This window comes from Sorex fumeus, unplaced genomic scaffold, assembly GCF_029834395.1.
Source record: "Sorex fumeus unplaced genomic scaffold, SorFum_2.1 ptg000080l, whole genome shotgun sequence".
NCBI lineage: Eukaryota > Metazoa > Chordata > Mammalia > Eulipotyphla > Soricidae > Sorex > Sorex fumeus.
In genome coordinates, this window is record NW_026606137.1 from 1,345,390 (window position 1) to 1,358,220 (window position 12,831).

Consider the following 12,831-nt stretch of genomic DNA (forward strand, 5'->3'; position numbering starts at 1 on the left):
GAGGTCCCTGACCATTGCCCCCGTGTTATCTCCAGATTTCCTCTTGTTATTTCACTCCTCCATGTTTCCTTCTCCCTTGACATATTCATTTCTCCAACTTAGGACAGAGGGTTATGCACCTTGATACCTTTCACTCCCTTGTCTAGTTTTGCTATATAGTACAAACAAATGAGAAATCTGAGTATTTAAGATTTTAACTTTTTCTTTTGACTTACTCAACATAATATCCTTCAGTGTCAGACAAGGTGCAGTAAATTGCATGGTTTCTCCACTTCATTATATTTTCAACTATTGTTGGCGATTTGAGTTGTTTCTGCATCCTGTTCTTTTGCTGATCATTGCTATAAACAATAGACACATGTCTCTTCTAATGAATGTCTTCATATTTTGAGGGGTAGACAGTAAGAAGTGGAATAGGTAGGTCCTATGGGAGTTCTATTCGTTCTATTCTTTTTTTTTCTAGTTTACTTCTGGTGGAAATGGTGTTTGTTTCAGTCCCTATGGATAATACTATTCTTTAAAAAGTTAACGTTTGCATAAAGGAAACTGAAAAAACACAAGAAACAAAGAACTAAATTATACATAATTGAAAGCAGTATATCTGACATGCCTTCAAGGTCCTATTTATATTGAACATAACTTAGTATCCATTATATTATGAAGATTGTATGATTCTGTGCTGTACTTTGTTTCATTTTAGCGCAGCACCTGGTAGTGCTCTGAGCTAACTCATTGCTCTGTGCTCAGGGATCACTTTTGGTGGTGCTCAGAGGATCATATGAAGTGCTAGGGACTTAAACAAGGTTATCCATGTGCAAAGCAAAGGCTTTACCCTCCCTGTACTATCTCTCTGGTCTCTGTATTGTGAACTCTTACACAGTATAAATATTAACCATCTCAAAATCCCAAAGCTGTAGGAGCATTTTGATAATCATGAATATACTTCGTCAACGTAATCTGAAAGAAAAAAAAATATAACTCAGCCTTTCTTAGCAACAAAAATTTCTAAAGGGATAAATATGGCAATAGACCCTAGATAAAGATGTTGGCATGGTTACAACAAAAATATTTTTTCTCATTAATGTTCAGTTGTGAGACAAAACAGCAGAGTACACAATACACAATGCTTCTAAAATTATTAATTACTCAGCCTACACTATTAAAATACTAACAAGGAGGTGAAGCAATTATTTAAATACTTATTCAAAATAAATATGTTCGTGGATGTTCAAAGTGTGCAACTTGCTAAAAGTAGAGAAATGCAGTTCTAAAATTTGGGTTGATTCCTAAGGATATATTTGAGAATGGGAATGTTTAACTATATTCTTAGAGGAAGTTGACCATTCTCAGAGTGGAAGATTTCGGTGAAGAAATTTCAGAAAGAAGGGTCTTTGACAGGTTAGATTGTCTAGAACTTATTTTATATGTGTGTTTTAGTTAAGATATAAATGTATAAAGAACAAGTTCTAATGCTCAAAATGTATATTTTAAAAATACTAATTCCGTGGCATACTCAATATGCCAAATACCAGTAACAATGATGGGACTCATTCTCCTAAAGAGCCTTGAATATAATCTCAGGGCTAGGATGAAGGAGACGGTACTGGGGCCTGCTCGAGGCAATCGATGATTAACAGGATGATTTGTGATTTTTTTTGTGAAGTTTTTTAGATATCCTGATGTGACAATATATCCCAAAATATAGAACTAGTGAATTAATCCATTGGCAAATTATCTTTTTGTTTTAAAAGATACAATAGAAAAGAAGCATCGTGGGCATGGAATTCTTAAAGTGTCTAAGTAATCAGGACTTGTTCAGGATATCCGTGGCGTACTCAATATGCCAAATACCAGTAACAATGATAAGCTTCTCTGGTAGGAGGAAAGGAGCAATTCACCATTGAAGCCTAAAACACTTAGGGTTTAATATCCAACAAGGATGAATTCCACTTGGTCCTGGTGTATGATCTTTTTGATGAACTGTTGCATTCTATTTGCTAATATTTTGTTGAGAATCTTTGCACCTATGTTCATCAGAGATATCGGCCTGTCATTTCCTTTTTTTTTTTTTTGGTGGTGTCTGTTTGCTTTTGGTATTAGGGTGATATGTGCCTCATAGAAACTGTTTGGAAAGTTTCTGTTCCTTCAGTTTCCTGGAAAAGCTTGAAAAGGACGGGCAATAGGTCCTCTTTAAAAGTTTGGAAGATGGGCACTGGTGGAGGGATGGGTGTTTGATCATTGTATAATTGAAACCCAAGCACAAAAATGTGTCAGTCTGCAACTGTACTTCATGATGTCTCACTATTAACAATTTTTTTAAATACAAAAAATGAAAAAAATAATAAAAGTTTGGAAGAATTCTCTACTGAAGCCATTTGGGCCTGGGCTTTTGTTTTTGGGAAGGCTTTCAGTTACTGTTTCAATTTCCTTGATGGTGATAGGTCTATCCAGCATTCCACATCTTCTTGGCTCAGCCTTGGGAGGTTATAGGAATCCAGGAATTTATCCATTTCTTCTAGGTTCTCTTATTTTGTAGCATACAGAGTTTCAAAGTCATCTCTGATGATCTTTTGAATTTCTTAGGTTTCTGTTGTGATGTCCCCCTTTTCATTTCTGATTTCGTTTATTAGAGTTCTCTCTCTTTCCTTGAGAGTCTTGCTAGTGGTTTATCAATCTTGTTTATTTTGTCAAAGAACCAGCTCTTGGTTTCACTGATCTTTTGGAATGTTTTTTTTTTGTTTCCATGTCGTTAATTTCTGCTCTAATTTTATTATTTCCTTCCCCCTACCTGGGTTGGGCTCCTTTTGTTGTTCCTTTTCTAAAATCTTGAGCTTTTATGTGGGCCCTTTTTTCCCTTCCTGAGAATTGCTTGCAGAGCTATAAATTTTCCTCGTAACACTGCTTTAAATGCATCCCACAAGTTCTGGTAGCTCTTGTCTTCTTTCTCTTTTGTTTTCTGGTATGTTTTGATATCCTCCTTGATTTCCTCCCTGACCCACTCACTATTCAACATTGAGTTGTTTAATTTCCAGGTGTTTGTTTGATTCTCAGTTTCTGTGTGTGATTAACTTTTCTCTTCAGGACATTGTGGTCTGAAAAGACAGTTGATACAATTTCTGTCTTCCTGATTCTGTGAAGGTATGTTTTGTGGCCCAGCACATGGTGTATCTTGGAAAATGTTCCACGTGCATTGGAAAATAATGTGTATTCCAATGGGGGGGGGGGGGGGATGAAAAATCCTGTATCACCTATTAGCCCTCTCTCTTCCATTTCTTCTCTCAAAGCCAGTACTTCCTTCCTGAGTTTTAGTCTTTTTGATCTATGAAGAGGTGATAAGGTAGTGCTGAAGTCTCCGACTACTATTGTGTTGCTACCAATGTCCACCTTAAAGTCTAGTAGCAGCTGTTTTAAGTATTTTTCTGGCCCCTCATTGGGAGCATATATGTTTAGGAGTGTGATTTCTTCCTGCTGTACATATCCCTTGATTATTACAAACTGGCCCTCGCTGTCCCCTCTAATCTTTTTCAGCCTGAAATCTATGTTGTCGGAATCTATTATGGCCACCCAAACTTTTTTGAGGGAGTTGTTTGCTTGAAGGATTGTTTTCCATCCTTTGACTTGAGTTTGTGTTTGCTCTGACTGTGCAGATGTATTTCTTGTAAGCAACAGAATGTTGGGTTCACATTTTAAATCCATTTTTCTGCTCTGTCTCTCTTAATTGGTGCATTTAGACCACTGACATTGAGAGAGATTATTGTCATGGGGTTTTGTGTCATCTATCTGTAAAGGTTTGTTGTGCTTGTCTTAGCTTGTGTTAGTCCTTTTAGGACTGGTTTTGAGACTATAATTGCCTAAGCTATTGTTTATCCATGAAATAGTGTATCGTCCTTCAAGTTTGAGTGAGAGTTTAGCCGGATAAAGTATTCTTGGTGAGGCATTCATTTCATTGAGTTTTTCTTCACTGTATCCCACCTTTGTCTTCAAGCTCAGATGGTTTCTTCTGATAAGCCTGATGAAAATATTTGTGGTGCTCTTTTGTATGTTATTTGCTTCTTTGACCTTGTTGCTTGCGGTATTATGCCTCTATCTGTGGTATCTGTCATTGTGATTATGACATGTCTTGGAGTCTTTTTATAAGAGTCTCTTTTAGCTGGTACCGTTTAGGCTTCTTGGATCTGGATGCCTGCATTCTCCAGCTCTGGGAACTTTTCACCATTGATATCTTTAACTGTTGCTACTTCATTAGGGTTGCCTTCCTGTCCTTCTGGTACTCTGATGATTCTTATGTTGCTCCTCTTGAATCCATCCCATAGGTCTCTTATTCACTTGATCACTGCTTTAAGGTCTTTTCCCATTATACCTTGTTTCCTGTATGCTTTCTGCAGCTCATCTTCAAACTCACTGATTCTGCCTTCGGCTGTTGTCATTCTACTGTTGAGGGAGTCCACTGAGTTCTTAATTTTATCTACCGAATCCTTTATTAGTGACACTTCTGTTTGTAGCATTTCTTATTCTTGCTCTCATTTCTTTCTGTATTTTGTTTGATGTCTGTTCCACGTTACCTTCATGTCTTCCTTTAATTTATTAGATGTCTGTTCCACATTCTTTGAGCTCACTGAACATCCTTAACATTTCATCTCTGAATTTTTGCTGGAGAGATTATATTTGTGGGAATTTCCTGTTGAGGCTTCAGGGTTCTTTTCTTCATCCACTCCTTGTGGTGGGGATTTGTGCTGTTTCTTCATGTTGCTGTGGTAGTATAGAGGTGGGTCTCTCCCGTTTACTATCAGTGACCCCTTCTCACTGCGAGGGAAGATTCTAGACAGGGTCAGGTGATGGTGGTCTCTCCTTTTCCTTCTTTAAGAATACTATCTCTGGGGGACTGGAGCAATAGAACAGGGGGGCTGGAGTGATCGCACAGTGGGTAGGGCATTTTCCTTGCATGCTGCCGGCCCGGGTTCAATTCCCATCATCCCAGATGGTCCCCTGAGCACTGTCAGGAGTAATTCCTGAGTGCAGAGCCAGGAGCAACTCCTGAGCATCGCTGAGTGACCCCCCCCCCCCAAAACAAAGAATACTACCTCTTTGGTGCTCTTTGGCCTTATGTGGGGCCACTAGTGCAGCTTCATTCATGTCTTCATCCAGTTATTTTGGTGAGTTTGGGGAGTATTTTGATTGGAATAGGCTAGTGGACTATTGACCTAATGTGTTTGGGATACCCAGGGTGTCCTGTTCAGAATTACCTAATGGACGGTGGGCTGTGAATCCAAAGTGCTGGGAAAGGGGAAAATAACTCAGCTGCATGAGTGGCCGCAGCCCTGGAGAAGCCGCTTCGGTGCCTGTGCAGGGCTTGGCATTCACTTCTGATGTACTTCTAAGGCTTGCAAAGCTCCCCCTTGGCCAGGTGCTCCAAGGGCACCTTGGGCTGGCCAGGAAGGGGGCTTTTCAGGGTCCCACGTCGCCTCGCAAGCCATGCCCACTGCACTACTGTACCTGTGTGTGTGGGGGGGGGGAGGCCGTTTTGCATGTTAAGTCTATGACTTTGGAGAACCATAGCAGTAGAAATACAAAACTGCCTTTAGAAATAAATTCAAGTTTCAGGTGTATTAAGATGACATTTTTTACACTGTTTACAATTGTCCAGGATGTTGAATATAAGTGCTGATATGGGGTTATGAGAGAAAGACAATTACAGCTGGGCCAGTTATTCTGCACTTTTCACTTTTAATTTTAGCAGCTTTATTAAGGCACCAGTCCTATGTCTACATAATTAGAAGAAATGCTTTCTAATAAGTATATGCATGTTTTGCATTTCTGAGGATTACATATTTTTAAATTTTATTTTTATTGTCTTTTAGGAAATTTAGTCCTAATGCTGTTAATGTTTACGGATTTGATATGTAAAGTTAGTGCACCTTCACCATGACCAGTGCCCAAGATCTTCACCACTGCCCTGGTCACATCTAATCCACCTCTCCCTCCCCCTCCCATAAATCCCCTGCATCTGAAGATCATCTTGCTCCATTTTCTTTTAACAAAAAGTGATTTTTGTGTATTTTCCCCATGGCTAAATTATTTGTATATGGATGTATGTGTTTATATCATTATCGCAAAAATGCAGTTCTATTTTTAATTTATATATTCTAGTTATTAAACAGTATCTGCAGAAAAATCACTTCTTTTTTCTTGTTTTCTTTTTTCCCCTTGAATCACCATGAGAGAGACCACCACAAAACTATTCATGATTGGGTTTCAGTCACACAATGTTCCAACACCCATCCCTCCACCAGTGTACACTTCCCACACCAATGTCCTCAGTTTACCTCCCACCACCCCTCTACCCCTGCATGTCTCTAAGGCAGGCACCTTCTCTCTCTCTCTCTCTCTCTCTCTCTCTCTCTCTCTCTCTCTCCTCTCTCTCCTCTCACTCACTCTCACTCACTCTCACACTCACTCTCTCTTCTCTTCTCTTCTCTTCTCTTCTCTTCTCTTCTCTTCTCTTCTCTTCTCTCTCCCTTCCCTTCCCTTCCCTTCCCTTCCCTTCCCTTCCCTTCCCTTCCCTTCCCTTCCCTTCCCTTCCCTTCCCTTCCCTTCCCTTCCCTTCCCTTCCCTTCCCTTCCCTTCCCTTCCCTTCCCTTCCCTTCCCTTCTTTCTCCTTTTGTGCATAATGGTTTGCAATACAGGTACTAAGAGGTCATCATATTTGTTCAGGGGGTTCAGTATTTTTTAGGGGAAAGTACTGCTGGAGTAGCTTTTATTTTAACTGGGTGGCAGCTTTGGGAAGTAGACGTGACTGACAGGGCTTCTGGATGTACAGGGAGGTGGGGGAAGCAACCTATCCTGACCCCAAGAAAACCTTGAGATTTCAGTTGTATACATGAATCTTCAGTAGGTTAATATCTCCATGAGGTCTATCCTGAGATGGTGAAATCCAGTTGGGGGCATGGTGAGCAAGCGGCTTCAGGGGGCTCTGTTTGGGCTGGCACTGCCCCCTTCCATGTACCCACTCTGTTCAGCCTTGCCTGGGTCCAAGATTAACGGCAGCTTTTGGTCTGTCTCAAGATTTATTTCTGGGCCTCTAAAGCAAGGCTGATAAATGAACGTGTATGGCTGAGCCAGAGGTGATTTATGGGCATGCCTCCCGTATAGATAATATCTGGCAGTTTAATCTTTTGGAAAACTTGGTCCCGAGTTGTTACAAGTCCAGCCACAGGCATAAAAACAATTTGGGGGTATAGGAAAGCCTGAAGGCACCATCAGGCTGTTGATGCACTTGTCCTATAGGCCCAGATGGATGACGTGCTGGCAGTGCCGTGCCCACTGGGTCCCAATGGTAAAATCAGCAGTGGCCATTATAGGGACCAGGACTGGGTCCAGGGCTGCCACTGTTCACAGCCTCGGCTCTGTAGTGGGCTGCAGCCAGAAGTCAGCAGAACCTGGCCAGGGGGCACATGACACCATCCTGGTCTCCAGACAGTTGGCACTCAAGAAGGTTTTCCTCCATAATCTGTTGTGGGCTAATTTGGGGAAGAAATGGGGGCAGGGCTGCCCCACTGGTGACAAAATTGTCACCCATGGTGACACCCATGACCCCATGGTGGGAAACCGGGTGCCCTCTCAACTCCAGGACCCTTGCTCATGGGCGGTGCAGAGTTGGACCTGAAGAAACTTTTCAGAGATGTTAAAACTCTTTAAAACTCTGCTGCTGCCCATAGCACAGAGAGCGGAGGTACCTCTGCTAGCTGGCAGCTAGGCCTCCAGCATCTTCCCGTGTCCCACCCCAGGACTCTGCAGCGGGCGACCTGCCAGTTTTGTTTAACGCTGCTCTCCCTGAGACAGAATACCCAAGGGACACCCACGTCCAGCACAGAAATGCTATGACCCCTGTCTGCTGTGCAGAGTGCTGAGAGCTACCGCCCCACAACCAGTTCTGGTGCTTTCCATTGTGCTGCTGTTGTTTTGACCAGAATTCCTCGATCTTCAATTTCTAAATGGTCATGACCATCCCACACATTTCCCCAGACCTGCGTGCCCCAGAAACAGAATGTGATAGAAGGTCCTCACTGATGAGCTTATCACAATGTATAGAGACGCATGATCTCCATGGTGGAATGAATAGACCAATGAATTGCTAAACATTTCCAATCAGGTAATAATAGCCCGTCCAAGAAATTTATACTCTCTTATATCATATATAAAGTTATGCTGTTCAAGACAACAGCTATAAACAGCCTGTGCCTATTTCGAGTTAATTAAAATTAAACAAAATTTGAAGTTCCTGATTGATTCAGTAGTCCTCTTTGTTTCATGGCTACTAATTGGGCAGGCCAGACCCCAAGTAATTGGACATCCCAGACACAAACCATTCTCTTATCATGGAAGGTTTACTGAAAAGCATTGAGAGAGGCTATTTATAAAAAACTACTGTTGTTAGAAATTGTGACTAGATGCACTGAACATAGATAAGAAGTAATCAGTGACTCCTACTAAATCCATGGAAATGACTTATCCAGGAAATGACTGCCACATTCTTTCCGCACTAGTATCAGATTTTAAAGTACATTTTAGTTTAAATAGGTAATTTAGCTTCTTACCAAAAATCTCTTCTGCTCACTGGCCCCTGCAGACGAGCTCGTTGTTACTGTGGCAGAAGGTAGAACTCTTGTTGTGTTGTTTCTGCCTAGTTGGGTGACCTGGGTTCTTTGTTCTTTGTGGTCTCATGTCCAGATACCAGAGCATGTCAGCTCATCCGAGGGCCACCAAATTTTTCATGATCGAGTTTAATGCCTCCTGTTTGTCCATGGTGGTGGTGGTGTTGGCAGCTGCTGGGGCCCAAGTGTCACCTCCGCGGCTGGGGTTGCATGCCAGGCGCAGGGACGGCAGCAGGGCTGAACTCGTGTTGGGGGATCGGGCTGAGTTCAGGGCCCTTCGACCTCTCCAGGCTCTGGCTCCAGCTCTGTCCATGGCTCCCACAGTCTCGCACAGCTGAGCGTTGCCCCCTGGATAGGGTGGTCTGGAAATGTCCCTGGTGCTACTCACCCTACCTGCCTACCAGTGTGGTCACCATTCTTTACCTCAGGAATGCTTCGAAAAACCAATTACTTCACTTTAAACTAGATTTAATCTGGACTTCCTATTCTGATTGCACACACATGTTAAATCCTTTTTGTCTTTAATTCATTTTTTAAATTTTGTGGGGGGATTGAGAAGTATACTTTTTTTTAAAAAACGTAGATCATTAATTGTATCCATGAGTTACTAAATTATTTTTCATGGGTTTTGTGGGCATTTTGTTTGATAGTTGTCAGCTTCAACCCCACCCTTTCCCAGGGAATTGGGTTTTTTTCCTTGTTTTTGTTTAAAGCAGTAAAATAATCACAAATTTGAGATAAATTTAAAAAAATAAAATTTAAAAAAATAAGAAATTCAGCTTGTTCAACTCACTTTAATAGGCAAGTTAGGAGAACATCTCCCTAGGAAGCACAATGGTGAAATTCCAGTGAGGTCTGAGAGTCGGCAAATATATGAGCTGCAGTGCTGTGTTGGTGTTGACTTCCTAATGGCTTATCCCTTGCTTATCGCCTTGGTCTCGTCACATAGGTAGGTGACACCCGAAATCAAAGTGAAATGTAGAGCACTAAGTTGAATCCAAAGACTCTGAATTAAAGGCCAGAAGTAGAAGTCAAGTCAACTATAGGTTGCTGAGAGCATCTACTCCTGGAAGGACTTTGCCTTCCAGAAGCTCTAGACTGGCACCTCCTCCAGTACTCACATGACTGACTTTATCTTCAGTGTTCCATTTTTCACAGCAAGTAGCAGTGTCCCCACCACCTATAATGGTGATGCATCCGTTGGAGGTGGCTTTCACGATTTCATCCATGAGGGATTTAGTTCCTTTAGCAAAAGCATCCCATTCAAACACCCCTACGGGTCCATTCCACACAATGAGCTTGGCTCGGGCCACAACTTCAGCACACTTTCTGTTAGTCTTCGGACCACAATCCAAGCCCATCCAGCCAGCAGGTATACCTGATGCTACAGTGGCTTTACCAACCTTAGCATCCTCCGCAAATTTGTCAGCAGTGACAAAGTCAACTGGCAAGGTCATCCTTACACCATTCTTCTTAGCTGTGGCCACGATATCCCCAACAATCTTGGCTCCCTCTTCGTCAAATAGGGAATTACCAATCTCCATGTTTTTGAGCACCTTAAGGAAGGTATAAGCCATTCCACCACCAATTATCATCTCATTAACCTTGTCCAGCATATTTTTGATGAGTTGTATCTTGTCTGCAACTTTGGCTCCACCCAGTATAGCCAGAAACGGTCTCTGAGGGTTTTCCAGAGCTTTGGCAAAGTATTCCAACTCCTTCTTCATCAGAAACCCAGAGGCCTTTTGGGGTAGGTTGATTCCCACCATGGAACTGTGGGCCCGGTGAGCAGTGCCGAAAGCATCATTGACATAAATATCACCGAGCTTGGAAAGAGAGTCGCGGAAGGCTTTGATTTCATCTGGTCCTGCTTTAATCTTGTTTCCATCAGAGTCTTGGCCCTTCCCTTCTTCCGCCACGTGAAAGCGCAGGTTCTCCAACAGGATGACTGACCCATCTGCTGGGTTGGCACAAGTTTGCTCCACTTCTGCACCCACACAGTTCTTGAGGAACAGCACATCCTTTCCCAGCAAGGATTTGAGCTCAGCAGCAACGGGCTCCAAGGAATATTTTTCAGGCATGGGAACACCATCAGGTCTGCCGAGGTGGCTCATAAGAACTACCGACTTGGCTCCGTTATCCAGACAGTATTTTATGCTTGGGAGGGAAGCCCTGATTCTCTGGTTGTTTGTAATCTGGTTCTTGTTCATGGGAACATTGTAGTCTACTCTCATGAGAACTCTCTTCCCTTTAACATCGAGTTTGTCCAACGTTAATTTGTTAGAAAGAGACATCTTGCTGATAAAATGATATGGGGTGACACTGAAATCCCAGTATTGAAGAACCACTTACCTGCAGCTCAGGGGGCTAGGTGACACTTTCCTAACTGCCTTTCACTAGGCCTGCCTTTCCCTTCTCAACACCTATGCTTTCCACATGGCAGTCATGATTGGACTGAAGAAAGGATTCCTGGCTTTGTGATTGGTCAGGAATTCTGTCACTCAGGAGTTGTCACTCAGGATGATGTTGCCTGAGGCAGATTCAAACTGCCAGAATGCATCAAGATTCTGAAGTAGCAGCCCCAGCTTTGGAGTGTCTGTGTGCAAGGCAAGAACCTTAACAAATTGTACTATTTCTCAGGCACCCTACACCTAGTTCTTTAAATCCATTTTGAACTTTTTAATGTGCAAATCATAAGGGAACAATCCTGTTTTATTCTTTTGTATGAGACTGTCAGGTCTTACAAACTCCATTAACTGAAAGCATTTTCCATTGTATTATCATGGTTCCCTTGCCACAGGTAGGTTGAGTCTACTTTTATTTTAATACCACACATTTTTTACTGCTGTGACTTTGTATTATACTTTTAAGTTGGATGACATGATATCCTTCTTTTTTACTGCTCAGAATTGCTTTGCTGATTTAGTGTCTTTTATGCCATATGAAACTTAATTCTTTTATTTTTTACAGTAGTTCGTTTTGGGAGGGGGGACGGGAGCAAAAAGCTTTATTACAACAAGGTGGTTGAGGAGATATTTGACACGGATATGACAATGATTTGTTGGATATGTAAGTTATAGTGTAGGCTATAAAAGAATACTTGATAAATTGGATAATAGCAAATAAAAAATTCCATGTAATAGATGACAAAGTTGAAAAAGAGTTAAGATGACAACATGTCACCTGGGTTTTATCCCATTACTGCATTCTCACTGTACCCGCCCCTAACTCCACCCACGACATAGTTGAGAGCTGTCTATGAGCACCACTGGATATAGCTACAAAATAGAACACCAAAAAATGACGTTATTGAAATGGGGGGGGGAGTACTTGAAATTTGTATATTTGACAATGCACAGAACATACATATATCCATGGGTAGAGTGTATGGGGGGAAAACAACAGGACAATGGTGGAAGGAATTGACACCTGAGTGGAGTGTGGTGTTGGAATAGTTCATGTACGAAATCTGACTAACAATAGTTAGTAAAGCATAGTGCTCAAGATAAGATTGTTTTATTTTAAAAGCTCCAATGCAAATACAAAAATAATCTGAATAAAAGATAGGGTTTTAATGAATATTATGTCAGAGAACGTGCATAAATGACCAAAGTCCATGAAAAGATGTTCAACTAATCATTATGGAATTTGAAAATCAAAGTCCTAATATAATGCTTATTCAAATCCATTCAAAGTTATTATGAGGTAAAGAACAAAACATAACAAATCTTGGTGAGGATGTGTCAAAATTGGCATTTTTGTGCACTCTGGATGGGAATGTAAAGTTATATGGAAAACAGATGGTGGCTTCTCAAAAGACAAAAATTAAAAATAACTAATAATAATTCACCAATTGGGCTGAAGCCATAGCACAGCAGGTAAGGCGTTTGCATTGCACACGACCGACCCAGCTGACTTGGGTTCTATTCCTCTGACCCTCTCGGAGAGCCCAGCAAACTTCCGAGAGTATCTCGCCCACACGGCAAAGCCTGGCAAGCTCCCTGTGATGTATTCTATATGACAAACACAGTAATAAGTGTCACAATGGAGATGTTACTGGGATCGCTTGAAAAAATCGATGAACAATGAGAGGACAGTGATATATAAAAATTATATATATATGTATATATATATAGTCATCTAAATTACCTAGCCCATCTAAGTTTTGGATATAAACTAA

At 41.5% G+C, this 12,831-nt stretch overlaps 1 protein-coding gene across 1 annotated transcript; it reads right to left on the reverse strand.

The window, feature by feature from the left end:
* Positions 1–9,691: 9,691 nt before the first annotated feature.
* LOC130038837 (phosphoglycerate kinase 2-like) lies at positions 9,692–10,945 on the reverse strand. Its single transcript, XM_056130643.1, has one exon. The coding sequence runs from the start codon at positions 10,943–10,945 to the stop codon at positions 9,692–9,694; it is 1,254 nt and encodes a 417-aa protein (XP_055986618.1).
* Positions 10,946–12,831: the final 1,886 nt, after the last annotated feature.

What these genes read in the sequence shown, in the direction of transcription:
- LOC130038837 (XM_056130643.1), bottom strand. Translation starts at nt 10,945, where the DNA reads ATGTCTCTTTCTAACAAATTAACGTTGGACAAACTCGATGTTAAAGGG.